A 26,459-nucleotide genomic window follows, 5' to 3' on the forward strand; every position below is an offset into this window, starting at 1 on the left:
TCCAAGGCTGAAACGGATGGCCTCATGATTTCAAGACACATTTGAAAGGGCAGGCCCTTTGAGGAAGACATAAGTAACATCAGCCTTAATCCTTTTCAGCGGGGGGAGCCTAGGCCTGCTGAGCCCCCGACAATGTGGAAGAGCCCCAAGGGAGAGCAGAGGCGGCAGGCTGGAGCCACAGCGATAATGCTGGCTAGGTGGGCGCTTTTTGGCAAGGTTGCTGACTTCTCTGGACTGTAACTTTCTCATCTGCAGAAACAAGGGATGAATGATGAAGTGTTTGGGGGTGAAATATACTGATCTCTGCAACATATTTAAACATGCATAAAGACGAGATTTGTGGGATGGAGAGGGGTGGATAGATGGATAGGGACGTGAGAAAGTTGGCGTAGAAAAATGTTAATGGTAGAGCCTAGATGGGTAGGTAGCTGTTCAACTTTTCTCTGTGTTTGAAATTTACATAAGATGTTAGGAGAAAACCAAAATAGGGTAAAATTTTGGAGCCAAAATGCACATTAGAGATCATTTTGTGGATGATGAATTGAGGCGGAGAAGGCAACCAGGAGCAGAAGCAGGACTGGAACCAAGGCTGCCTGCATCCTAGTTCCCAAGCTGTGTGCGGTCCACTTCACCACACCACCTCCCAAGACCACTGGGCTCATGGCCAGGCATGAATAATGTCTCCGAAAACCTGACAAGTGCTGTGGAACCTTAATTATATGAGACTTAAATGGGCGTTACATGAAAAGAAAAAAAAAGGTCAGATAGAATTAGGGGATACTAGTCTAAAAAGACTTGCAGTAGCTACCTCTTAGCAAATGATCTTCCCTCACGCCCGGGCATGGGGGCATCGTGGTGGGGTTGGGGGAGAGCGAAGGGCCACTGTGCTCCGTGGCTGGGCTGTCTTTTCTTTCTGGCTTCCTTACACTGTGTGCTCTACTGCAGGACTTGTCAGAGCCTTTAATGTGCCAATGCCTATTGAAAATCTGTGAGAGAAATATACATTTCCAAAAGAACTGGACCACAGATGCTAACACCCGTCCCCATCTTTTCTTTTTTAATGGTTAAGTTCTGTTCTGGATAGCATACTTGGAAAAGACAGCCCTAAAGAAGATAAGAGCAGTGTGTGTGTGTGTGTGTGTGTGTGTGTTTGAGGAGGAAGGAAGCGATACATGCTCTTTCTATTGCATTTTATTTCCACAGTGGGTCCACACACCCACAAATTAGACCTTGTGACTTTTTCACATCTCTTGAGGCCGAAGGTACTTTCATGTCAAATGGCAGTGCTGTGCACTTCAGGGGCTCAGTTAGCCAAAGGGGAGGTTCAGGGAGGCTTGAACCCAGGCCCTGCCCTCAGTGGTACCCTGGGAGGGCCACTGCCCCTGCCAGCCCAAGGGCCATTTTCCTCCATTGGTGCCTGTTATTGGGTTCAGGCAACAGGAGTCACTTGAACATGATCTCCCAAGGAACATGTACAATCCCAGCAAACAATAGAATCCGAAGAAGAAAAAGACTCTGTTCTGTTCCTTGGATTTGGCCAAGTGAAGAGACAACCAACTTGCCCTGTATCTGTTTTTCAGGGCAGTGAAGTATATTTTTGGAGCTGGTCAGGACACAGACCAATCTTACAGGCATGAACAAAATGCAGCATTCCCCAAATGCAGCCAAAATCCTTTATTGGAGCCACCCTCCTAATGCCAGTGGTCACTGGTCACTTTCCTGAGTGCGCGTGGACAGGTTGGCCCCCGGTGGGAACCGCGTGCTGGTTTATGTTGTTACAGTACAAGTGAACGCAAAGACTTGCAGTAGCTGCCTCTTAGCAAATGATCTTCCCTCACGCCCAGGCATGGGGGCATCGTGGTGGGGCTGGGGGAGAGCGAAGGGCCACTGTGCTTCCGTGGCTGGGCTGTCTTTTCTTTCTGGCTTCCCTACATGGTGTGCTCCATCATGGGGTATAGAGCAGTCCCTAAAGAGAAAGAGCTCGCCAGCAGCCCCTGTGAAGAAGTTCCCCGGAGACCAGCCTGGCCCAACGCCCCTTGCCCTGCCACCCTCGTTGCCCCACCTGGCTTTAGACCTCCTTCCGCAGCACCACCTTGATGCTGCTGCAGACCTGGCCCAGGGCCGCGAAGAGTGGGTTGCAGAAGGTGCGGATGCAGAGTGAGTAGATGTGGCTGATGCACTGGATCTCAATCAGGTAGCTCTTAATGCACGGCACCACCGCCCAGATGTGGCAGAAGGAGATGCAGGCGAACAGGAAGCCCCAGAGCAGGGCCAGCGGGACACCCAGCAGCGTGGACAACAGGCGGTAGCACCAGTACTTGGAGACAGTGAAGGTGGTGTAGCTCACCTTCCACACGCCGTCAAAGCTGTAGGTGCCCACAGGCTCTGCAATCACATCTTCGAAATCCACCTGCAGGGGCGGCAAGGGGAAGCCTCAACTCACAGAAGCCACTCGCTTCTCAAGCTTTTGGGTGTGTGCGTGCATACGTCAGAATCCCCTAGAGGTCAGGTTAACCTTGGCAGCTGGACCCTACCTGTATTAGGCTATTCTTGCGTTGCTCTAAAGACATACCTGAGGCTGGGTAATTGATAAAGAAAGGAGGTCTAATTGAATTGGCCCATGGGTCATGATCTGTGCCAGAAGCATGGTGCTGGCATCTGCTTAGCTTCTGGTGAGGCCTCAGGGAGTTTTCAATCATGGCAAAAGAAGGGAGAGCAGGCGTCTCCCATGGTGAGAGTCGGAGCAAGAGAGCGAGCTGGGCGGGATGGAGGAGTACCACAGTTTGCAACAGCCAGATCTTACAAGAATTCTCTCACCATTGTGAGGACAACACTAAGCCATGAGGGATCTGCCTCTGTGATCCAATCACTTCCCACCCAGCCCCACCTCCAACATTGGAGATTATGTTTCAACATGAGGTTTAGAGAGGACACAGATCCAGACCATATCATCACCCCAGGATTCTGACTCCCCAAGTATGGAGTGGGGCTTAAGGCTCTGTATTTCTAACAAGCTCCGTGTTGAGCCCAAGCTGCTGTTGTTCCTGGGCACCACTGACCAACACAGCATGCTTGTTCAACCCCCTCAAGGTGAGTGACTTGCTTAAAGCCAACAGTGACTCAGTGGCAGTGCTACAGCCGCAGCTCTCAAATTCTATTGTTTTATGGTTTGAAGGGTGTTGGACAGTCGTATGCATCCTGCAGCGATTTACTGGCACCTGTGGATTGGACGGTGAACAGGCAGAGGTTCCTCACGTCACTTACCTAACCTCTCTCGAGCCCTGCTGTGCATGAAGCACCTTCCTAGCTGCCTACACATGGGTGATGTCACTTAGCATCATTAAGCCTGAGCTGTCTTGTCTGTAAGATGGAGTCAATGACAATCTTCCAGTGGTATCATGAGGGTGAAAGGATGTGAGGCTGTAAAATCCACTGGTCCACGGTGAAACCCCGTCTCTACTAAAAATACAAAAAAAAAAAAAAAAAATTAGCTGGGCGTGGTGGCGGGCACCTGTAGTCCCAGTTACTCAGGAAACTGAGGCAGGAGGATGGTGTCAACTCGGGAAGCAGAGCTTGCAGTGAGTTGAGATCATGCCACTGCACTCCAGCCTGGGCAACAGAGATTCTGTCTGAAAAACAAAAAACAAAAAACAAAAAAACTCCACTGGTCAATTAAACAGCAGTGAACCAACTTAGCTGCTCCATGGTTGTTACCAGTACAGCCTGCCAAGTGGGAGGTTGCAGAGATGTTTGCTAATGCCTGTAACTGTTCTGAGATGTTTTCTTTCTAGCAGTGCTCCTGGGCTATTTAAATAAAAAGGGGTGGCCGGGAGCGGTGGCTCAAGCCTGTAATCCCAGCACTTTGGGAGGCCCAGGCTGAGGCCCGGATCCAAGTCAGGAGGTCGAGACCATCTGGCTAACATGGGTGAAACCCGTCTCTACTAAAAATACAAAGCTAGCTGGGGTGGTGGTGGGCGCCTGTAGTCCCAGCTACTGGGAGGCAGGGCAGGAGAATGGCCTGAACCTGGGAGGGCTTGCAGGTGAGCAGTCCCGGCCACTGCCTCCAGCCACGGGCACAGCCCAGACTCCGTCTCAAAAAAAAAAAAGTGAATGGAGGTGAGCTAATCAGATCAACAGGAGGGGCCTGTGTGGGGGTCTGCAGCCGAGGATCCAGCTTCAATACCAGCTGGTCACTGAGATTTATGGGAGGGATCCTCTCCTCTATTGCATCGCCATTATTAAAATTACTTTCATTATTAAAAAAATGGCCACATCACAGAGAATTAATAGAATAGAAAAAAGAAAAGAGTCTTGGGTTTGTATTTCTCTAATACTAAAGATATGATTGTTTGGGTATTTCTTTCCAGTACAATGTTTTCTGGGGAAGGGAGTGACTAGAATCATGTTGCTCAGACAGTGTTGGGCCCCCTTTTCTCATGTGACTTTAGCTTCTGAGCTCCTGCACCCCACCTCAGGTCCCTCATTCCCTGTGCTCTGAGGCTGGGGATCCCTGAGGATGAGGCCTCACTTGGGATGGTGTGTTAGCAGGCAGCACAGTTTACAGGGTGAGACTCTGGGCTGCAGGAGATATGAAAAAGCTGACCTGAGTTAGTAGGACCTCTCAAGACCTTCCTTGTATAATTTCGGCCCCCAGATTTCTCTGCTGCAGGTTTCATCAGAGATGACTTAATCTGTTATGCAAGCCTGTGGATGGGAGGAGAGGAAGAAAATGGGCCTCATCTTCTCAGGAAGGATGTCACTTCTTCTTGGAGGGCTTCCAGGAGATGGTGGCTGGCTGGGAATTTGGGGGACTGAGGGATTGGAACAGGGATGGAAAAGTCATATTCACTCCCCATGCCTATGGAGGTTCTAGTCAAACCCCTAGGGCCTTGATCCTGCTGATTGAGATCATTTTTCTTCCATGTATTCATCCATACATCCACGCCCCACTGAGATGGTTTGGATGTTTGTCCCCTCCAAATCTCATGTTGAAATGTGATCCCCGGTGTTGAAGATGGGGCCTGGTGGGAGGTGTTTGGGTCATGGGGGCGGACCCTTCACCATGGCTTGGTGCCCTCCCTGTGGTCATGAGTGAGTTCTTGCTGTGCTGGTTCACATGAAAGCTGGTTGTTTGAAAGAGCCCGGCATCTCTCTTGCTCCCTGTCTCTCCATGTGATACGCCAGCTCCCTCTTTGCCTTCTGATATGATTGGAAGCTTCCTTAGGCCTCACCAGATGCAGATGCCTGCACCATGCTTCTTATACAGCCTGCAGAACCGTGAACAAAAATGAATCTCTTTTCTTTATAAATTACCCAGTCTCAGGTATTCCTTTATAGCAATGCGAAATGGACTGACACCCACCATCTATCCATCCACTCATTCATCTATCCATCTAGCCACCTATCCACCTGCTCATCTATCTTCCATCCATCCATCCATCCATCCACATCCATCTATTCATCCGCCTACCTACACATCCAAATAAATACTGATTGATTCCCACTTCACCTAGGCACACTACCTCTTGAGCAGTGCTCAGCACAATACTTGGCACGTGGTGCTATTGTGATGGTAATATTGCTCAATGATGGTAATTATTCCTTCAGGTGCTCTGAAGTTTCCTTCGAAAATACTTCTCAGAAATTCTTTTGACATCTTGGATTATCCTCCAGCCTAACTAGTTATAAATGTGTGTGTGTGTGTGTGTGTGTGTGTGTGTCAGTTCTGTGCTGATAAGATGGATGGAGTCCTCCTTTCCTTACAGTAATAATTACAGTACTTACAGTAATAATCCTACTGCCAATGGCCTCTGTATGTGTCTTTTAATTATCTTTCTTCTTCTTCTTTTTTTGGTGTTTGCAGAAGCCATTGGTGCTAACATTTGAATTATTGCCAGGGATTGCCTTTGGGGGCTGTGTGTGGGGCAAGTGCTCTATTTTCTGTGAATCTCAGAAAACGTGCTCTCAGAGGGCTGGGCTGGGCTTGGAGGAGGCAGCTGTTCCCCTAGCTCAGATTTGAGCATTGAGAGAGCTTTGGCCACAGCATGCTAGTTTGGGGAGATATTTATAAGGCCCGGCTCAGGCAGCTCTAGGCAGTCGTGCCAGTGTAGCACAAGCACACAGTGACTTCATTTCTTAATTCCTTTCCAGAAGCAGAGAGGAGATGGCTTTTTCTTGGAGGGTGGTGGGCTGGGAGCCTGCATCTGCGGGCTGAGGCTCAGGACACTGTGTGCATTTGGAGAGAGGGGCTGGAGGGTGAGGAAGGGGGAACGATGATGCACATTCTGTCGGTGTCCCCTTCTCTGGCATATTTATTTTTGGAACAGCAAGAGACCCAGTTGATTAATTGAAACCAGCCAGTGCAGTCTCCGCAGTCTCTGATAGGGCGGGGAAGTGCAGGATAGCAGGGCGGGGGATTGCTTGAGGATGCGGGGGAGGACAGCAATCACCCACGGTCAAAAATACCTCCCCCAGAGTCCTGCATGACTCAGTCCGTAGGCATCCAGGGCCTTGGACAATTCAAACAGGATATCTGTGGCTGGGGAAATAGCTCTTAGCAGGGGGATAGGTATATGGTCCCAGTATCCACTGGCCACCGAGTTACTGTGTGAGTTGGGGCATGGTACTTTCCCTCTCTGAGATGCTAGATTTTTTGTTTGTTTGCTTTCTTTTTTCAACTCTACACAGAGACGATTGGGCCAAGATCTGTAGTGACACGGAGTTAGCTTCAGAGTCAGCAAACCCAAGCGAGGGGCTTAGCTTTTGCCAGGTCCCAGCTTCCTCCCCTATTACCTTGTTACTTAAAAGGCATTTCACAATCAGTGTGCCCTGTCTCCCAACAAGGTAATTATAGAAGTTGAGAGTGCTTAGAAATATTCATAGAAATTTGATGCAGTAATTTTGTGTTTATTGAATCTAACAATACAAATTGGTGCTTATAACTGCATGGCTGTTTTCTTTTCACTTTTCCAGTGATTAATTTTTGTTATATTTTGCAAAAGTAGAGCTGTACAATGGATTAGAATAATAATATTAAAACTGGTCCTTCACTCAGTTTTAGAGGCACTGGCCTATAAAATAGGAAGTAAAATGAGGTGATAGCTGCAAAAACTGTAAAAATGACGAAGCTCTGTATCTTTTGTTATAATTGGTAGTAACAAAATAATAGAATTCTGTACAACCTGGGATAACCATGGTAACACACACAATGTATTTGGCCCTTTATGCATGCCAGTTTGGGGTCACATATCTTACATGTGTTATTTCACATGGCATGTAAGGGACTGGCAGAGTGATGCTCAGGTCAGCCTGACAGCAGGGTCATTGAAGGGGCCAGATACCCCAGCAGGGCCTGAGGCACAGAACACAGCACAGGCTGACTCTGATGGGAGGAGGCATCATCTGGAACTTGCAGTCGAGAATATCTCTGACTCATCCTTCAAGAGGATGCTCTTGGAGTTGAGAGCGTCCTAGGTAGGACCATATACCTACCCCTATCCTAGTGCCCTCCAGCCCTTCTCTTCAGCTCCAGGTCTACCTTAGGGGACCTAGGGCACCTGGGCTGGGGCACAACAGGACTTGGGTTTATGTAAAGGAGCTGGGAAGAGACTGAGATAACAGAGGGCTGCAAAGAGAGAGAGAAAGAGAAGAACCTGCCAGAAGAAGCTCCTCAGCAATCCACTAAGCCCTGATCTTTGCCTCACTGCCTGTCCCTTCCCATCCATTCTTCTGCCCTCTCAGTCTCTGCCTTTAAGAAATTTGGTGCATATTGGAATGGGGAACAATAGAAGCACCTTGGGTGGAGCTCTAGGCTTGGCTGTGCACGAGCTTTCAGTGGGTGGTTTGCTGGTCTCCAAAGATGGCCCTCCATTAGTCATGCTTCTCAGTGTTTGTCCTCAGGTAGTCTCAACCCATCTTGAGTCTGGGCTTGCCCTGTGACTCACTTTAACCACAAGAATGTGGCAGAAAAGATGTTGTGCCAGTTCTAGAACTAATCCTTCAGAAAGACCAGCAGCTTCTGCTTTTAGGAGCTTTGAGCCCCCATGTTAGAAATCCACTTTTATACTTTGCTCTGGAGACTGGTAGAATTAGAAATGCACGCTGAATGCTGCTTGAAAGACTAATGGAGAGGCCATGTGAATGAGGAGGCCTGAAACTACACAGAGATAGAGGGCCAGCCACCCTAGCACCACAGCTGAGCTGTGCCTCCCAGCCATCTCTGCCAGTATTCCAGGGCTATGAGTGAACCATCTTGGATGTTCCAGCTTGGTGGAGCCCCCAGGTGATTGCAGCCTCAGCCACCATCTGACTGTGGCTACATGAGAGGCCCCCAGTGAGACCAGCAAGACTGCCAGACTGAGCCCTGCCAACCCACAGAACTGTGAGAAATCAAAAAATGGTTGTTTCCTTAAGCCATTAAGTTTTGGAATGATTTGTTACTCAGCAATTGATAACTGATACTGTCTGTCTTTAAGGAAAACAAGGGATAACTCTGGGCCCCAGGGGTCTTCTGTAGGATGAATGGGACTTGGTTGCTGACAAGCTGACAAGTTTGAGCATGAAACTCTTCATTTTTTTTGAGAAGGAGTTTTGCTCTTGCTGTCCAGACTGGAATGCAGTGGTATGATCTCGACTCATGGCAACCTCCGCCTCCTGGGTTCAAGCAATTCTCTTGCCTCAGCCTCCTGAGTAGCTGGGATTACAGGTGCCCACCACTACATCTGGCTATTGGTTTGTATTTTTAGTAGAGATGGGTTTTCATCATGTTGGCCAGGTCAGGTTTTGAACTCCTGACCTCAGGTGATCCACCTGCTTTGGCCTCCTAAAGTGCTGAGATTACAGGCATGAACCACTGTGCCTGGCCTGAGCATGAAACTTTTATGCTCAAACATGAAATGCAAACATTCACCAGCTCAGCTGAATAACTTCTGGGGGCAAGGCCAAGGAATCTGCATTTTAATAAGTGCTCCCACCAGTGGACCCTGGGAAAGTGGATTGCATTTTGAAAAACTCTAGATCAGTTGATACCCAGGAGTACTCAAAACACTAAGTTGTAATACCTCAGTGTGAATTAGTCTGAGGTAGCCTTTCTTAGAGGTCATTGACAGAGGGCAAGACATTTCCAAAAGGAAGGAATTGCCAATATGGAATGACAGGTGGATTGGATGACCCTCCATTATTTAGTTTCAACCTGCCCTTCCTGCCTTCTCTCCCACAAATTCCCTTTCAGATGCTCTGTCCTAATCCTCTTCGATAGTTCATTATTCTCCTGCAGACAGAGCAGCGGTGAAGTGTTATCTGTTGTACCCACTATGACTAGCTGATGGTTCATGGCTTCCATGGAGCCGTGCTGTGATCCATTAGTCATGTCTGCCATGAACACTGGAAGGGGCAGTGGTAATGACAGTCTCTCACATTTGCCGACTCTGCCCAACATTCTTCCCAGTGTTGGGAAAGGCATTGCTTATTCCATTTCTTCATGGAAAACTTTGTTCCTCCATTTCACATTTTTAATTTTTCTCATTTTTATAATGCACCATGGATACCACCTCTCCACAAAGCTGGCTTCTGATTTTTCCCGATGAAAGTAATTCTTCCTCTCCTAACCTCCCATGACACTTAACCTGGCACTCATTTATAGTGTTCAGCACCTTCTCCTGTATGTTCTCATCTCATCTTCTCCCCAGGGCTGGATTCCTCTCCAGGAGAGGTACCAGGTCAGTTTCATCTTTGTGCGACAGGGTGTCCCTGATGGGCACAAATCTGGAACAAGAGTTTGTAGGGCTGGTGGGCATCTGGTTCCTCTGGGTGTTGTGTAGCCTGAGCCGAGGGGGCAAATGGGAGTTTGTTTTTCTGAAGAAGGCAGGCATTCTGTGGCAGATGTTGGTGGGGGGGCGGGTGGGGAGTAGTATCATGGAGGAGCTGGGATCCTGTCTATCTCCTTCCCCTGCTTGAAGGGCAACTTGGGAGAAGCTCGAGAGGGAGGAGTTGACTACAGAAGCTAGGGGACGTGCATGACTCTCAGGTTCAAGCATCACTGCTTTAGGACCCCGGGGGGCCTATGTGTGAGTCAAGAAAGGGAGATAGAGAGAGAAGAGAGAGAGGAGAGAAAGAAAGAGAGAGAAGAGAGAGGAGAGAGAGAGAGAGAGTGTTGTCAGTGAGGTGGCCCTAAGCCTTCTCAGAAATAACTTGGGGACGGCGTGGGGTGGCTCTGAGGTCCTGAGGTATACCTGTACTGGGGCTAGAACCTTTCCAACCTGGCTCTGAAGGTTGAGGCATCCTTGGGTGTACCCACTGGTGAGCTGAGAACCCTGAGGACCTTTGGCAGCATTCCCGTCCCCGCAGCCTGGAGGGCTTGCGTGCAGTGAGCCTGTCCTGCTCATCACCATGTCCTCTGGGATAGCACAGTGACTGTGCTGAGCAGGCATTCAGTAGCGATTTGTGGAATCAGTGTTGGTGAGGAGGCAAGTGGCAACAGGAATGGGGGTGTGCTCCCCCCAGTTCCTCAGCTCCAAAATCCATGACCTTCTACACTGCCCTGGGCCCCCAGCCTTGGAGACCACAGTTGAAGTCTGTTGGGGTGTTCGGGGCTTTTCCTCTGTCCTTGGCTGCCTGGGTTTAAGGGCAGGGCCAAAAAGGGGTGCCTCCCCTCTACTGGGGGTCAAATCCATGGATGTAGTATGTCTATCTCCTACTCTTCATCCTTGGCTTTTTAAAATGTGAAACAGAAGTGGCTGGTGGCACCAGGGACTTGGGCCCAGAGAGGGCAAAGGTTTTCCTCAGAGTCACACAGCAAGTTACTGTCAGGTCTTGGACCAGAACTCGAGTCTCTGTAGCCAGGTCCTATTCCAGCCTTCTTTCTGTGTCACTCATCTTAGCCCATGAGGAACCTGCTACCACCTGTGAGGCCACCCTGCCACCTGCCACCTTGGGCACTGCCAGGGCCTCCTGCACCCTCCTCTCAGCCTCTGTCCAGTTTCTCCATCTCTCTCTGTCTTCCTCATTCCCTTTTCCTTCCCATCTCTCTTTTCCTCCATCAATGGCGAAATCCTGGCAATTGAGAGGCTGAACAGTCTGGCTTTATCCCTCCTAGCCACAGTCCCCTCTCTCCTTCTTTCTTTTCTTTATTCTTTAACAGACTGTAACATAGACCTGAAATCTATCTAAATCTGATATATATCTGAGTCTGCTTTATGATCCTTGTTCTGCAGTAAACTTTTTTCATTTCTCACTCACTAAAAATAAAAGAAAGAAAAAGTCAAATAAATCCCTAAAGCAGAGAATGTCCAAAACATACCAAATAACCACCTCTTCTGGACAAAATTATGTGTGGCACCCTTGTTTAGCCTTTGCTATTTTTTCTAGGGCTCAGGGCCTCCAGGAGACGACAGCTCTCAGCCCCAGGAAGGCTGCGTAAAGCCGCTGCATCTGTGCTGCCGCCCCCGCTGCTCCCTCTGTGTCATAATCCAGGCCTGCGGCTTGCAGCTGGCTCCCTCCAGGGCTCCCTCTGTACTTACCACTCATTGTGGGTGTCCTTTAGAAACCATGTTCCCCCGTGGGGTCCTCTTTCCCATCCCCCTGCAGCCCACCAGGGTGTACCAGATGGTTACCTGGGCGTGACACAGGCTCCCGGCTTAGTTCTCTTGCGTCTAGATTGCAAGCTCTTTGAGACCCTTCTTTGACTCACACTGTCACATCCTTGCTGGGTGCCAGGGACTGTGTTAGACACTTTCAAACCCTTCATCTCATTCAATCCTCACATTATATTGTACAGTGCTGCTTTGAGATTCGTTTACCTGGTGGAGGTAAATGATATTATTCCTATTTTACAGGGGAAACTGAGGCTCAGAAAACCTGGTTGGCTTGTCCAGTGTTATCATTTTTAGGTAAAACGGACTAGATTTGAAATCAAGTCTATTAAAGTCAAATCCAGGACTATTCCTGCTAGATCACACTGATGGAAACCATAACTAATAATATTTTACATGTGCAATTTTATTTACATGTATACAGTGCTTTACGGTTTGTAAAATTTGTTTCCTAATTTTCCTTATTGCAACTTTCACACAGAGCTATATTATGTACTCTATCTCCATCACTCATAATGTATAGAAATATAATATCCAGTGTAATAAGAGCTGTTGTGGAGGAATGCCCTGAGTGAAGCAGGGGGACAGAAGTGGGAGCAACTAATTGCCTGGAGGAGTCAGGGAAGGCTTCCTGGAGGAGGTCGCATTGGAGTTGGGCCTTGAAGGCTGAGTGAGGCATTCACCACCTGGAAAAGAGGGGACATGCACTTCTGGCAATGGCACAGGAAGGTACTCTGGTGGGTGGGCTGGCAGGTGGGAGCAAACTAGGCAGAAGAAGCAGGTTGGGGCCAGATTGTGTTGGGTTTGGACAGCCACATGGACAGGCTAGGCTTCTCCAGCATGGGGGGTGCCCCACTGAAAGACCGCAATACAGGCATGTGCTTTAGAACAAGTCCTCAGCCACATAGTCTGATCCAGTGACCAGGAGCTTTGAACACTTGAAATGTGGCTAGCGAAACTGACGAATTCTATATTTTGTTTAACTTTAATTAAAATGTAAACCCTGATTTCATTACTGAAACATTTTTACAGAATGTTTGAAACAGTACAGGCATGTGAATTGATTTTCACATGTACATTTTATGAAATGTAAATGCAGAACAAGCATGTTGGATGAAAATGTGAAGTCTGAACTGAAATACTCTATGGGTGTTGGAAGCACACTGGATTTTAAACTTGAAGACTGTACAATAGTTCATTGATAATTGTTTTATATTGCTTATATGTTGAAATAATACTATTTTAAATATATAGGGTTAAGTAAGAAATATCATGAACATTAATTTCACCTGTTTGCTTTTGCATTTTAAAATGTGGCTGCTAGAAAATTTAAAATTCCTTGTGGTAACAGTATCCTTATTGGACAGCCCCGGCCTGCGATTCCAACACTTTCAGTAGAATCTGAGAGGCCCCAGACACTGGCCCTCTTAACAGCCCCTCCAGTGACCCTGATGCTGGTGGCCAGGGACCCTTCTTGGAGGAATTCTGCTTTAGAAAGTTCCCTCTGAGCCAGGTGCAGAGGCTTGTGCCTGTAATCCCAGCACTTTGGGAGGCAGGAGGATCACTTGAGCCCAAGAGTTTGATACCAGCTTGGTCAACATAATGAAACCCGGTCTCTACTAAAAATACAAAAATTAGCCGGGCATGGTGGCACTTGCCTGTGGTCCCAGCTACTCAGGAGGCTGAGGAGGGAGAATCGCTTGAGCTTGGGAGGTTGAGGCTGCAGTGAGCCGTGAGTGTGTGACTGCACTCCAGCCTAGGGGACAGAGCGAGACTGTCTCAAAAAGAAAAAAAGAAAGATCCCTCTGGGTACTGGGTGGAAGTTGGATTGAAGGTGTGGGCCTGGAGGCAGCAGGTCTGTTAGTGTCACCGGGAGGCGAGGAAAGAGGCCCAACTTCAGACATTGGAAGACTCCCTGAGGGCTGGACAACTCTGAGCATTCCTTTCCAGGGTCCCAGGTGCCCTCTGCCCTGTCCTGGTCACTAGACCTGGGGTGAGGAGGGAGCTGGGGGAGGGCTGGGCATGGCCCCCAGCCTTAGGGACAGATGTTGGGCAGTGCTCTGGGGGAGTGAGTGCACCTTGAGGGGCTGCCGGCCCTGCTGGAAGCTGTCCTCTGGGGATTAACCCTGCACCCACTAGAGAGACCGCAGAAATGCCCCCTGGCATGGAAAGGAGCCCAACTTGGCCGCCCGTTCCTATTCCTCCCAGGATGAGGGCCAGGAGTGAGTGGCAGGAGCGTCACAGTAGTAAGGAGGGATTTTCTTTGTGACTCGCTTCTCCTGCCCTGATTAGCACTTAGGTCATGGAGATGAGGCTAATTTTTTGGCTCTTGATTTTGCTAAAGGTCCTTGGGCGATTTACAAGCCTTTTTTGGGGGGCGGGGTGGAGTGGGGTGGGGTGATACAGAGACAACAGAGCAACAAGTCTCTTTTCAGGGAAGCTGTGTCTGCAGCAGAAACCCTCCCCTGCCAAGCGCCCACCTCTCACAAGCCTGACACCCTCCGCCCGCCGAGGCAGGCCCGCAGAGCCTACCTTGACTATGTCCTCGTTAATGTTTTTGGGGTCTCGGTTCACCAGGTCAATCTCCTTGCAGTGGATATCCTTGACGATCTGGGCCTCGAGGTCTGTGTGCTCTTCTGCCATCATCGCGGAGCTGGGGGGATCCACAGGAGGAGATCCGCACCGTGTGGCCGGCTGGGGCTGAAAATCCTTGGGGCAGAGAGACCAATTCAGTGTCCCCAGACTTATGTCCCTGCCAGCTAAATAGGCCCCACCCAGCATGCCGGCTGACAGCTGTCCCACATAACTTCAGCCTGCCTCTCGCTAAAGCCTCCTGTGGCAGGCCTCCAAGCTAAAATTAAGACTGGAGCTCTTCTGGAAGGCCGATCACTCCTTAAAGGGGGCTGCCTTGGGGCACTGGGCCTCAAGAGAGGGTGCAGAGGGCCTGGCATTTCCTATGCGTTGTGTGGCTGTGGCCAACTTGGCTGTCGCTCTGGGGCCCCTGGAATTTGCCCCACTGCTATCAGCATTTGGGCTCCTTTGGGGTGCACTGCCCATGGAGGGAAGAGGAGTTAGTCCCTCCTCTGCCTCTGGCTGGCTGTGTGACCTTTGGCACACTTCACCTCTCTGGGTCACTCTGTCCCCATCTATAAAATGGGGACAAGATAATAACAGTTAGGGCTCTCCTACCCTAGGAATGGCTTCAGGAGCTGGAAATGCGATGTCGTGGGGCTTCTCGTTGGATTGCCAGTGCCTGGCCCTGCTGCTTGGTGACCTGGAGCAGGTCTAAGCTTTGTGGGTTTCTGAGGTTTTCACCTGGAGCAGGAGTTGATGGACTGTGGTGTGGGGCCAGGCTGGGGATGAAACAGGGAGAGGAAGCTGCTGTGGGACTGCCCCTCATCTGCCGTCTGGAGCCTGCACTGGGATATGCCCGGTGCGGGGAACATGAAGCTCATGTTCGTGCTACCCTTCACCCCACCCTAGTGACAGCTTCCAGGATTTTCTTGGGCCCCAGACACTCCACATGCATGAGTGGGGTGCACCTCTCTTAGAGATCTGCTCGGTTTTTCTGTGCCCTCTTCTAGCTCAGCCATCCCCTGGGACCCAGCAGCATGAAGGATGGCAACTCTGAATCCGCAGGGGTCAGGGGCTGTGCTTCCATGTACCTGTCTATTCACTCCTTCATTCAGGATTTGCTAATAGCCAGGGATACACAGAGCAGCAAGGCTCTGTCTCTGCCTTGAAGTGCTCCCAGTCAAGGGCGGGGGGAGACCAGTTGAAACGATAAGTGATTATAATACTGTGTGGTAAGTGCCACACATCAGAGATATTTTACAAAGAACTGGTCTTAGAAGTCCATAGGAGTCAGTGACTTTGAGGACATCAGGGAAGGCTTCCTGTGGGAGGTGACTTTGCAGATATGTATTGAATGACAAGCAGGAGCTCACCACTTAGAACACTTCAAGTTATAGGATTATGGGTATCGAAGAGTAGTATAGACAAGAATGTTGAAAAATGTGGAGTGACTGGAGCACAGGGTGTCTGGGTTTGAGACAGGAGATACAGCTCAGCTCAGGCCTAGGGGGTGCAGTATCCCAAATATCATACTAAGTAATGTGGATTTTATCTAGGGCTGCTGGAAAGCCATTGAAGGCTTCAAAGCAGGACCGGTGGCCTGCTGGAGGGTAGATTGGAGCTGAGTGAAGTTTGAGGTAGGAGGGGGAAAACCAGAGGTGATTAAGGCTTTATCAATAATTACACTTGGCTACTAATACCAAGGATGCAAAAATAATAGTGGCTTGAATAAGGTAGGAACTTTTTTCTCTCACTTAACACAAATTGTTCAGAAATACTACAGAGGCTCCATGATGTCATCAGACATCTGGACTCCCATCCTTCTGTTCTGCTAGCTTCGAAGCTACCTCATAGGCACAAGATGGCTGCTGCTCCTCCAGCCATCATCTCTGAGTCTGGATAAGAAGAAACAGGTAGGGGCAGGGACAAGAAATGACATCTGCCAACTGAGTCGGCTCTGTTAGAAAGCTTTCTTAGAAGTTCCACCCAGCTACTTCTGTTTATATCTCATTGGTCACTCCTGTCCTGGCAAACAATGATGGAACTATAGATTTTTAGCTGAGCACATTTTCAGCCCCCACAGTGTTACTAGGGATAAATGGCAGGCAACTAGAAAACTGTCCCTAAGTCTCTTAGGATTAAGAGGTAACATTTTTTGTTGCTTTTCCATTCCTTGCCTGGGTCCCCAGGTCCCCCTGTCCCAGGTATGTGAATATTCTGCAAAGAGATTGGAACACAAAAAGAACACTGTTGCTTGTATTCACGAGGGATGCCGCAGGGATCTAAGCCTGAGCTTAAGTTTTGTGTACTGTAGAACCAGATCTGTCTGGTGAAAGATGGACCAACTAATGGCAGTCTTGTTGCAAGGGATGGAAGAGCCACCTGGAAGAACTCATCATCCTAAAGGGAAGTAATCATAACGACATAGTAATAATGAGATGGAAGGCCGTCTTTTCCAAAGATGACGAGACTGACACTCCTTCCACCAAAAGGAAGGGTCTGTGTTCCCTCCCTGGCTGGCTTCCTGGCTCTCTCCTCTCAGGGTTCTTGCTCTTGGACCTCAGTCGCCATGCCAGGAGGAAGCCCACACCAGCCCATGTGGGGAAACCACATGGAGAGGAGCTGAGGCTCCAGCTGTCAGCCAACATCAGCGTCAGGCATGAGGGTGAACAAAGTTTTGGATATTCCCAGTCCCCAGTCTTCAAGTCATCCCCAACCTTCCTGTCTTCCAGCTGAAGCCCCAGACACCATGAAACAGAGAAACTGTCTTCTCTGTGTCCTGTCTGAATATCTAAACCACAGAGTTCACGATCATAATCATTTTTTCATGTCACTGGATTTTGGGGGAGCTTGTTTCACAACCATAATCACTGAAACAATGAGCGCCAATGGCAATAGCAACTACTGTTTGTTGAGATTCATGACGTGCTTGGCTTCATTCTAAGGCACATTAGTGTGTGTAAGGAGGCTCATTTGTTATCTGAAAGGGTCACTGCCCCTAGCTAGTGATCACTGCTGAGGGCCAAGGGAGTGGAGCAACTAACACACATTGTGGATTTCACAGGAAGTGTGCTTCAGCTGTACCAGAAGGATGAGTGGAATCAGAGAGGCAGAGAAGAAAGGGCCAGATGTCAGAGGCAGAGAAAGAGTCATCTCTCACTTTCTCATGACAATTGTATTTCCCAAAACCTCGCTGGTGAAAAGAGCACTTAAGCTGGGAACCATTAGTTGTTTCTTGGCCCCATCGCGAAGCAGCTCTGAGCCCCCTCTCTGAGTCTTGGGGCCCTTACTTGTCAAGTTTGGATGGTAAAACCTGCCTGTATTCCCCACGTATGAGTCTGTGCCCCTCCACACAGTGTGAAAACCTAATGGGGCACCAGAGGGGCTGTGTACTCACAGACAAAATGTTACGAAGAGAACGTACTGACAGATGAAACTTTCAAGTCAACCCTGGGGTGATGCAGCTAACAAGAGAAAGCAATCAAGGAGAGAGAGTGGCTTTCCAGAGCCCATTTTGTTTCTGGGGTTTTACAGAGGACTCTGCGTTCTTATTTTAAAGGATTTTTGTTGTTGTTATTATTTGGCTTGTCAGAGGAAAGAGAGAGAAAATAATTTTGAAAATGGGATGTGCAGGAAGTCAAATTTGTGGAGTGTGAACAGGGGAAGTAATAGGAAAGGGAAAGCTTACATAAGCTGACTTACTAAGAAAGTGATGGTACCATGGACTGAAAACTCAGTGAACTAGCAAGTCTAGGGCTACTGTTAATAAGCAAGACTGACGCAGATGTTCCCAAGGCTGGTAAGTCTAGAATGATCAGCAGGAAAGGAAGCTTTTTTGTTTTTCCTACAAGTTTTAGATCTGGGCTGAGAGCTTCTATTTTCTTCATGACTTGGCTTTTGGGGTCTGTATTTAGAAAACAAATCACAGTCTGCTCGAGCTGAAAGAGACACAGCTTTTCCATTTTACAGATGAAGAAACTGAGCGCCCAAAAATCTCAGTTAGTGGATTGGAGAGCTTGGGATTTTGAGACAGAAGAACTGCTATATGCCCATGAACAGGCCACTCCCTTCCAAACTTCGGTTTATTCACCTATATAATGAGCATAACAGACTATCTTTTCCTCTCATGAGGGAATTGGGAGATTTTTGGAATGGGTTCCAAAATAGACAGAGTGATCTCAGGATGCATCAATAAACACTCTAGAATAATGCAGGTGACTATCCTACCCAGCTGTGCACTGGTCAGACTACACTCGGAGCTCTATTGGGGCTCCATGCTTGAAGAGGGGTCTTGGGAAACTAGATCATATCTATAGAGGAAGGAAGCTCCTTTAAGAAAGAGCTTGAAACATGTCTTGTGAGAAACAGAACAATTTTGGGTTCTAAAGAGAAGACTCAGCGAGAGGGACAGAAGAACTTTCCTCAAATCTCTGAAGGCATAAGGGATGAGATTTATTCTGGGTGGTCCCAAGGACTGGTAAGTAAGTGGCAGACTTTGGCTTGACTCAACCCAGGGTCTGGGTCACAGTTGGCCCCGCTGATAATGATAGCTGATATAGTTCTCGGTAAGGGTACCAGGAAGGACTGCCTCGACGTTTTCCGGAGATGTAGTAGACTGCTTCAGAAAGGGGCTGGCTTCCTGGGTCCAGAAACGTTAAGGTAGAGGAGTAAAAGGGAACCAAGGACTCAAAAAGTAGAGGAACAGGGCAAACTGTAGGACCATTTAGTAAATCTTTCTGGCAGGACTGGCTACGTAAGTTGAGGGGTCCAGAGAAAAACCAAAAATCAGCGCTTGTTAAAAAATGATTAAAAATTTCAACATGGTGAAATCAAGCTGTGGCATCTCCCAAGCATGGGGCCATATGGGTTGCACTGCCCTGGTTTCAGGCTCCGTGGGCCATATAGTCTCTGTCGCAAGTACTCACCTCTGCCCTTATAGCTCAAAAGCTGCCACAGAAAATGCATAAATGAAGGGGTATGGTTGTGTCTCAGTAAAACTTTATTTACAAAAATAAGCGGCAGCCAGATCATAAAAACGAGATTTTGGCTCATGGTCCGTATGTAGTTTGCAGACCCTGTTTAGAGTCCTGGGTCATCGGAGCCACCTTGGGCTGGTGCTGTCCCGAGCCATGTCTGGACAGCCTCGGTTTCACGTTCGAGCCAGCGCAGACTCGCTCTCTTTACCTTCTTCCCCCACCTGGGGGAAAATAGCTCTGACTTGAGTACCACATCTAACTGGGATTCCTTCCACCCTGACCTTGATTTTCCATCAGAGAATGAGAAGGAGTAAGTGAACCCCAAATTGCCATACTCCCCTCCAAGAGCAGTTGCCAGGACAGGGGAGACTGGCCCGTGCAAGAAAAGAGATGGAAACTTTTCCAGCCTCCAGGACCAACAGTGAAAACCCCCCATTCAGAGACCATTCTGGAGCAGGCTCCCGGGAAGGGGCATGTATTCTTGTGGGTGGGAGCAGCATTTGCTGTTTTCTTTCAGCAAGACCCAGGGTGGGCCTCAGTCTCTGAGAATTCCAGGTGCTTTGGCATTCAGAACATCTTTATGAATCCACAGAGTCCTGATGCTTGGGCAGGGTTCTCTGGGCTGGGTTTTCCGCACATCTCTTTGAGATCCGTGATGCATACCCCAGACCCAATGGATATTCCAGAGACTGGGTGCCCTGAAGATGAGCCCTTGGTTCTGTCTGAAACCTCATTCTGTAGAATTCACGAGGGGTAAGGGTGAGAGAGAAGTTATCACTCCTCCTTGTCTCTGTCTACTTAGCCTCCCAGAGGATCTTGGTTTCTGAGTCAAGAAGAGCTGGCTTCAATTTCATCTGACCTGAGCCTCAGAAGTGAGCCACATACGCTGTCCTAGAGATTCAGAGCACGCCCCACCTCATACACCACACTGCCTTTCTTGAAAACAGGTTGAACTCAACTCTTCTGCATTGAGGGAAGCTTTCCTGGGGCCATATTTTCATTCAACACATAGTGACTTTACGCTGTTTTTCCTAGGCTTGGTGGATGGGAAACGAAGATGAATAATGCATGATTTCAACAAACGCTTACTGGGTGTGCAGCATGTAGCAGATGCTGAGGATAAAACAGTGAAGAAGACTTGAACCCTAACCTGGCAGATTGCACAGTTCTGCTGGGGAGGCAGACAAGATAAAACAATGATGAACAGAGGGCCTGGCACACTGCCTGCTGGTGTAGGCAGGTGGCAAACACTGGGAGGATGCCCTAGGATCACGGACGGACATGGCTCCTGCCTGGTAGGATTTCCCAGTCTTGCAAGGAATGAGGGAGGCCCTTGAGCACCCCCAGATCCCTGCAGCGTGTGCTGAAGTTCCAGTGAGTGGGCGGGCGGTGAACACTGCCCCAGAGCACTGGGCGTTGGCCTCTGGGGAACAGAGAGAGGGAGCTTGGGGAACAGACAGAGGAAGTTGGAGGGTCATTTTCTTGCAGGGAAATAATGATTGCCCTCCTCCCCTGCGATTTGTAGAGGAGGGTGACTTTTAGGAATAATGGTGTGTTAGGGGTTGAACTGTATTCCCGCAAAAGATGTAGAAGTCCTGACCTCCAGTACCTGTGAATAGAACCTTATTTGGAAATAGGATCTCTGCAGATGATCAGAGTTAAGATGAAGCTATTAAGTCATTGAGGTGGGCTGGAATTCAATAAGACTGGTAATATTAGATTCCAGCCAATATCATACTCTTATAAAATGGGGAAATTTGAATATACAGACACACACACACACACAAACAAAGCAACAACAACAACAACAAAAAACGCAATGTGAAGATTAGAGTTCTGCTGCCACAGCCAGGGAACTACCAGCAGCTCAGAGAGAGGCCTAGAACCGAGCCTACCCTGGCGCCTTCAGAGGCAGCATGTCTGCCCACCTTGATCTCGGATGTCCAGCCTCCAGAACTGTAAGACAATACATTTCTGCTATGTAAGCCCCCAGTCGGTAGTCATGGCAACCCTAGCAAACTAATACATGCTAGAAGGACCCAAACTTCTAACTGTATTGGTTTCCTATTGCTCCTGTAATAACCATAAATGTATCTTAAAACAACACACATGTATTCTCTTACAGTTCTACAGGTCACAAGTCCTCAAATCAAGGCATTAGAGGGCTGCATTCCTGCTGGAGGTTCTAGGGGAGAATCGGTGGCCTTGCCTTTTCTAGCTTTCAGAGGTCACCTGTGTTCCTTCTTCCATCTCCAAAGGGCATCCTTTCAACCTCTGCTCCAAATCAGGAGCTGTGATCCAGGTTCTCGCCTCCTCTCTGCCTTTCCTGTTCCCCCTCAATCCCACACTTCTGGTCAGCCAGGGGTTCCTGTGCTTCTTACCTGTTGGCTGTGAGTTCCTCGATTCCTTTCCAGCCCACAGCCACCGGCTCTGTGGAAATCCTGGGGCCCCATCTCTAGGGCAGTCCATCCAGATAGTGAAGACACTGCTGGCCCCCAGCTGAGCGGCACTTGCTGGTCAGCCAACATTCACCTGGCCCCCAAACTCACTTTTCCTCCCTCTCTCTCTATGTGAGTGTCATGTTTGCAGCTGAAAAGCAGATTGGGGGCTTCATTTATGGAGGAATTTCCAACTGCCAGCGCTCTCTGGGAATAGTGCAGAGTAGGTTCCTAGGGTAGTTCACTCGAAGAAGGCAGAATCCTGTAGATCTTAAGAGCTTGGGCTTCTGAGTCAATTGACCTGAGAGAATCTGCTAGTCACAAGGTGTATGACCTTCAGCCTCATTTTTCTTGCCTGTAAAAGAGGAATGATAATAATAGGATGATGTGACAACCATGTCAGGGTCACAAACTGAAACACCCTCAAGGTAAATGAATGAAGCAGGCCAGGTGGAATACATCTACAGCTTCATTGGTCATCTCTTTTTTGATAGACATGGGGATGATAAACACACCCCTTTCTTTTGAGCTGTAGGAAAACTGACAGGGCAATCATTACCATAAGAATCAGGGGCTGGGCATGGTGGCTCACATCTATAATCCTAGCACTTTGGGAGGCCGAGGTGGGTGGATCACCTGAGGTCAGGAGTTCGAGGCCAGCCTGGCCAACATGGTGAAACCCCGTCTCTACTAAAAATACAAAAATTAGCCAGGCGTGGTGGCACACATCTGTAGTCCCAGCTACTTGGGAGGCTGAGGCAGGAGAATCACTTGAACCCAGGAGACGGAGGTTGCAGTGAGCCAAGATGGTGCCACTGTACTCCAGCCTGGGTGACAGAGCAAGACTCCAGCTCAAAAAAAAAATCAGGGATGCCCAGCCTCAGTGTGGGGAGACGACAAGGAGAGGTGGGGACTGTGGAAAATTGGAGATCACATGCCCAGTTGACTCCAAGAGGAGTAGGGGCTGCAAGCCCAGGGATGGGGCAGAATGGCCCAGCCTGAGAGGGGACCCGCAGTCTGGGGCTGTGACCTTATGGGCTTTAAAAAGTTTCAGTGTCCTGGCCACACCCCAGACCAGTGATATCAGAATGTCTGGGTTAGAACTGGGGCACCGGCAATTTTTAAAGCTCCCCTCCATTGATTTCCTAGTTTTAGAACCAGTGTCTGGCAGTGGGGAGGAGGCAGTCAGGCCATGGGGCTATCAGGTAATTGGGCCAGGGAGAGAGACGGAGGGAGAGAAGGAGTTGGTGGTGGGATTTAGGATGGAGCACCATCTGTCTGCCCTGCAGTGCGACCCCTCGCCATCTTCATAAAAGCTTCCCAAGTTCAATGTGCCTGTTGTCATTGGATTCTGGAAAAGGGGCTGAGTTTAGCATCAAATGATGGGGGAGGGAGGCTGGAACAGCTACTGTGAATAAGAAGAGCAGCTGATTCAGCGGGAGGAGAAGGCTGATATTCTTGTGGCATTGCCTAGTTGTGGTGGGTCTTTCATGGGGGAAAACACAACCCTTTTCAAAATCTAGGCAAGAAAAGTTACACACTGTGCATCTATACAGTGTGGGGTTTGGAACCCCACACTGAATCCTGATGGATTGGAAATGAGAAAGACAGAGCCTTTGGGAGTTACAGAGTAAGTGACTGACATTAGGAGCAAATGTGCAGGGTTAGCTGCCCAGGACCTGAAATGAAATAAAGTATCTCAACCAGCTCCAGCTTGGTCGACTCTAGCTTAAAGTTCAATGCTGCCTCAAAGGAGACGAAGATAACGGCATGTGTAGGAAATGACTGTCAGAAGTTTAACAGAATGTTTAAACAAATGGGATCTTGATCACCTCAAGGAAAAGCAGTGAGACATTCAATTGGATCGTTAAACAGAGGCAGTGAAGGACTCTTTAGGTCGCATGTATCTGATGAACTTGGCATCTCTGGCATGTCTGTCAGGTAAATAAAAATCACTCTCATAGAAACAAAACTTTTGTGGTTTGCTATTGGTCTTTATTTTGTGGTTTTCAGATATGTGAGGCTCTCCTTGTAGTATTTCAATACAACATGCTGTAGGGCTGGTGGGGTTGTAAGAGAAGTTTTAATTTGTGTCAGCTTGCATATTTACCTCCATTGTTTATTTGTGTGTGGTAATGTAGGAAGTATTCATTTTATTAGGAAAAATGCAATGTCTTTTTTTTTTTTTTTTTTTTTTTGAGACAGGGTCTTGCTCTATCACCCAGGCTGGAGTGCAGTGGTGTAATCATGGCTCACAGTAGCCTTGACTTCCTGGGCTTGAATGATCCTCCCACCTCAGCCTCCCAAGTAGTTGGGACCATGGGTGCATAGCACCACACTCAGCTAATTTCTTTTTTTTTCTTTTTTCTTTTTTTTTTTTAATCTTTTTGTAGAGATGAGGTCTTGCCAAGTTGCCCAGGTTGGTCTTGAACCCCTGGGCTCAAGTGATCTTCCTGCCTTGGACTCCCAATGTGCTGGGATTACAGATGGGAGCCACCATGCTTGGCTGCAATGTCATTTTAATAGACCTTAACTTTATCTTTGTTTAGTGGACCAGGTAGAGTGGTCCTGCTGTATGGTTTCCTGCAGCCAAGGAGGCCGGGGAAGGAGGTGGTAGGGTTGGGGAAAAGAAGCAGGAATTAGGAGTCTGGTTCTGCAGAGGTGTGGAGGAGAAAGTGGCTCTGTGGTTGGCGCATGGAGACCAGTGGAAATGGAAGAAAGCTTGCAAACTGAGCGAGGAGGGTAGAGCCAGAATAAAGGAAGCAACATGGAGGGAGAAGCAGAGCCTCATAACCCGCCCCAGGCAGGCCTGCTGGAGTGTCATGGATTTAGCTAATGGGTTGGAACAAGACAATCTTTTCTTTAATAGAGCTAGGTTAACTGGGAATAATTGAGCCCATGGAATTTTCAAGGTTTCTGACCATATATTCTGAGGATTTCACTGTACCAACCCCTCTAGAGACCAAAAGGAGCTTCTGGAAGACACTGGCTCATAGGAAATGAGTAAGAACTAGGAATAAGTTGTTGTTATGAATGTAGTTTTTGGAACAGGGCCTGGCACCCAGTAGAGACTCTATACATACTGTTGAATGACTACATGAAGAGAAGGTCACACTGATTCATATATACAGTGAATAAATGAAGATAATTTCACACCGATTCATATCTGGAAAGAAAATTAGAGCAGAAGTGCTCAACCAAGAAATTCCGTGAATGAAGAATGTTGGAAAAAATTGTGCCTTGTTGTATGTGTTTGTGCGAGCTATTCAGGTTTGAACCCCTGGCATCTCTGCATTTGTTTCCCATGGAGAGAAGACAAGGATTGTGAATGCTGGTCTGGCTCCAATCAAGGTGAATGTCTGCTCCATGTTTGACAGCCAATCCACTTTGCATGTGCCGCCTCTTGGTTCTTCCAAAGCTGTTAGGGGTGGCTATTTCTATGCATATGTAATGACTCATGTCACAGCTGAGTCAAGAAGTCCTAGCAGCTTTCAGCTGGATTCTGAGTACTTTTGAATTGATATTTAAGGCCATGATATTTACATTAAACACAGAAAATCTTGAGATTTGTGTTTTTGAAAAGACGAGGTATAAATTGGGTCATATACATTTGGATTCATCCTGGCTCTTACTCAGTGTGACTTCAGGCAAGTTGCTTAATCTCACCATGTCTCAGTTTCCTCCTCTGTAAAATAGGGTGATTATGTTTCCCAAGTCACAGGATTAAGGGAGTGACCCCGTGAGTTAATGTATGTAAAGTACTTATAACAGTGATGAGGAGTCCAGGTATTAGTTACTGTTGGTATTAGTTGGTTCTTGCACTGCTATAAAGGAATACCTGAGACTGGGTAATTTATAAAGAAAAGAGGTTTAATTGACCCATGGTTCCGCAGGCTGTACAGGAAGCATAACAGCAGCAGTTTCTGGGGAGGCCTCAGGGAACTTACAATCAAGGTGGAAGACAAAGGGGAATCAGACGTCTTACATGGCAGGAGCAGGAGGAAGAGAGAGAAGATGGGGAGGGGCCGCACACTTTCAAACAAGCAGATATCATGAGAACTCACTCACTATCTCCACACAGCGCCAAGGGGAAAATCTGCCCCACCCTCCCGATCCAATCACCTCCTACCAGGCCCTACCTCCAACATTGCAATGGGATTATATTTCCATGTGAGATCTGAGTGGGGGCACAGATTCAAACCGTATCGGTATTGTTGTTCTGGTTTTTGTTTTTGTTTTTTGAGACAGAGTCTCACTCTGTTGCCCAGGCTGGAAAACAGTAGCATGATATTGGCTTACTGCAGCCTCTACTTCCTGGGTTGAAGCAATACTCCCACATCAACCTCCTAAGTAACTGGGACTACAGGTATGCACCAACATGCCTGTCTAATTAATTTTTTTTTTTTTTTTTTTTTTGAGAAACAGGGTCTCACTATGTTGCCCACTGACACTGGTCTTAAACTCCCAGGCTCAAGCAGTCTTCTCGCCTCAGCCTCTCAAAGTGCTGGGATCACAGGTGTGAGCCACCAATCCCAGCTACCATTGCTCTTAATCAATGGTAGCAATGCTTTTTTAAATGGAGGGAGAGGTAACATTTGTCAGTTATACGTTTGTTGAATGCATGGGCTCTGAGGATTAGACACCAGGCATGGTGCTAAACGCATTGTATCTGCTGTCACTGGATCTCCACCATGACTCTCAGAAGAAGGTGGGTGCTACTGAGGTTCAGAGAGGTGCAGTAATGTGCCTGGAACACAGCTGCTAAGCAGTGGTGCTGGAATTTGATTGTAGTAAGGCCAAGGCTTTTCCTTAGGCCTCAGGGTGGTTCTGAAAGGGTTCAGGATGACCTGTGGTTTACAACTGAGACGACCTTTGGATAGGGA

General features: G+C 48.2%; 1 protein-coding gene and 1 long non-coding RNA gene across 3 annotated transcripts; one reads left to right on the forward strand and one right to left on the reverse strand.

Moving 5' to 3' along the window:
- Window positions 1-1,173: 1,173 nt before the first annotated feature.
- Window positions 1,174-14,361, reverse strand: CAV3 (caveolin 3). 2 transcript variants are annotated; one of them, XM_009200287.4, is made up of 3 exons: window positions 14,121-14,361; window positions 2,063-2,410; window positions 1,174-1,966 (listed from the first exon to the last, which is right to left on the reverse strand). In XM_009200287.4, the coding sequence occupies exons 1-2, from the start codon at window positions 14,232-14,234 to the stop codon at window positions 2,069-2,071; spliced, it is 456 nt and encodes a 151-aa protein (XP_009198551.1). In that variant the 5' UTR covers window positions 14,235-14,361; the 3' UTR covers window positions 1,174-1,966; window positions 2,063-2,068. The 2 variants fall into 2 exon arrangements, with proteins under 2 accessions (XP_009198551.1, XP_031519056.1); XM_031663196.1 differs by having other exon boundaries at window positions 1,174-2,410; window positions 14,121-14,360.
- Window positions 3,027-22,237, forward strand: LOC103881926. The gene is made up of 3 exons (XR_643523.4): window positions 3,027-3,090; window positions 19,941-20,085; window positions 20,174-22,237. It is a non-coding gene; the product is annotated as an uncharacterized LOC103881926 (long non-coding RNA).
- Window positions 22,238-26,459: the final 4,222 nt, after the last annotated feature.

The sequence above is a fragment of the Papio anubis genome, chromosome 2, assembly GCF_008728515.1.
Source record: "Papio anubis isolate 15944 chromosome 2, Panubis1.0, whole genome shotgun sequence".
Lineage (NCBI taxonomy): Eukaryota > Metazoa > Chordata > Mammalia > Primates > Cercopithecidae > Papio > Papio anubis.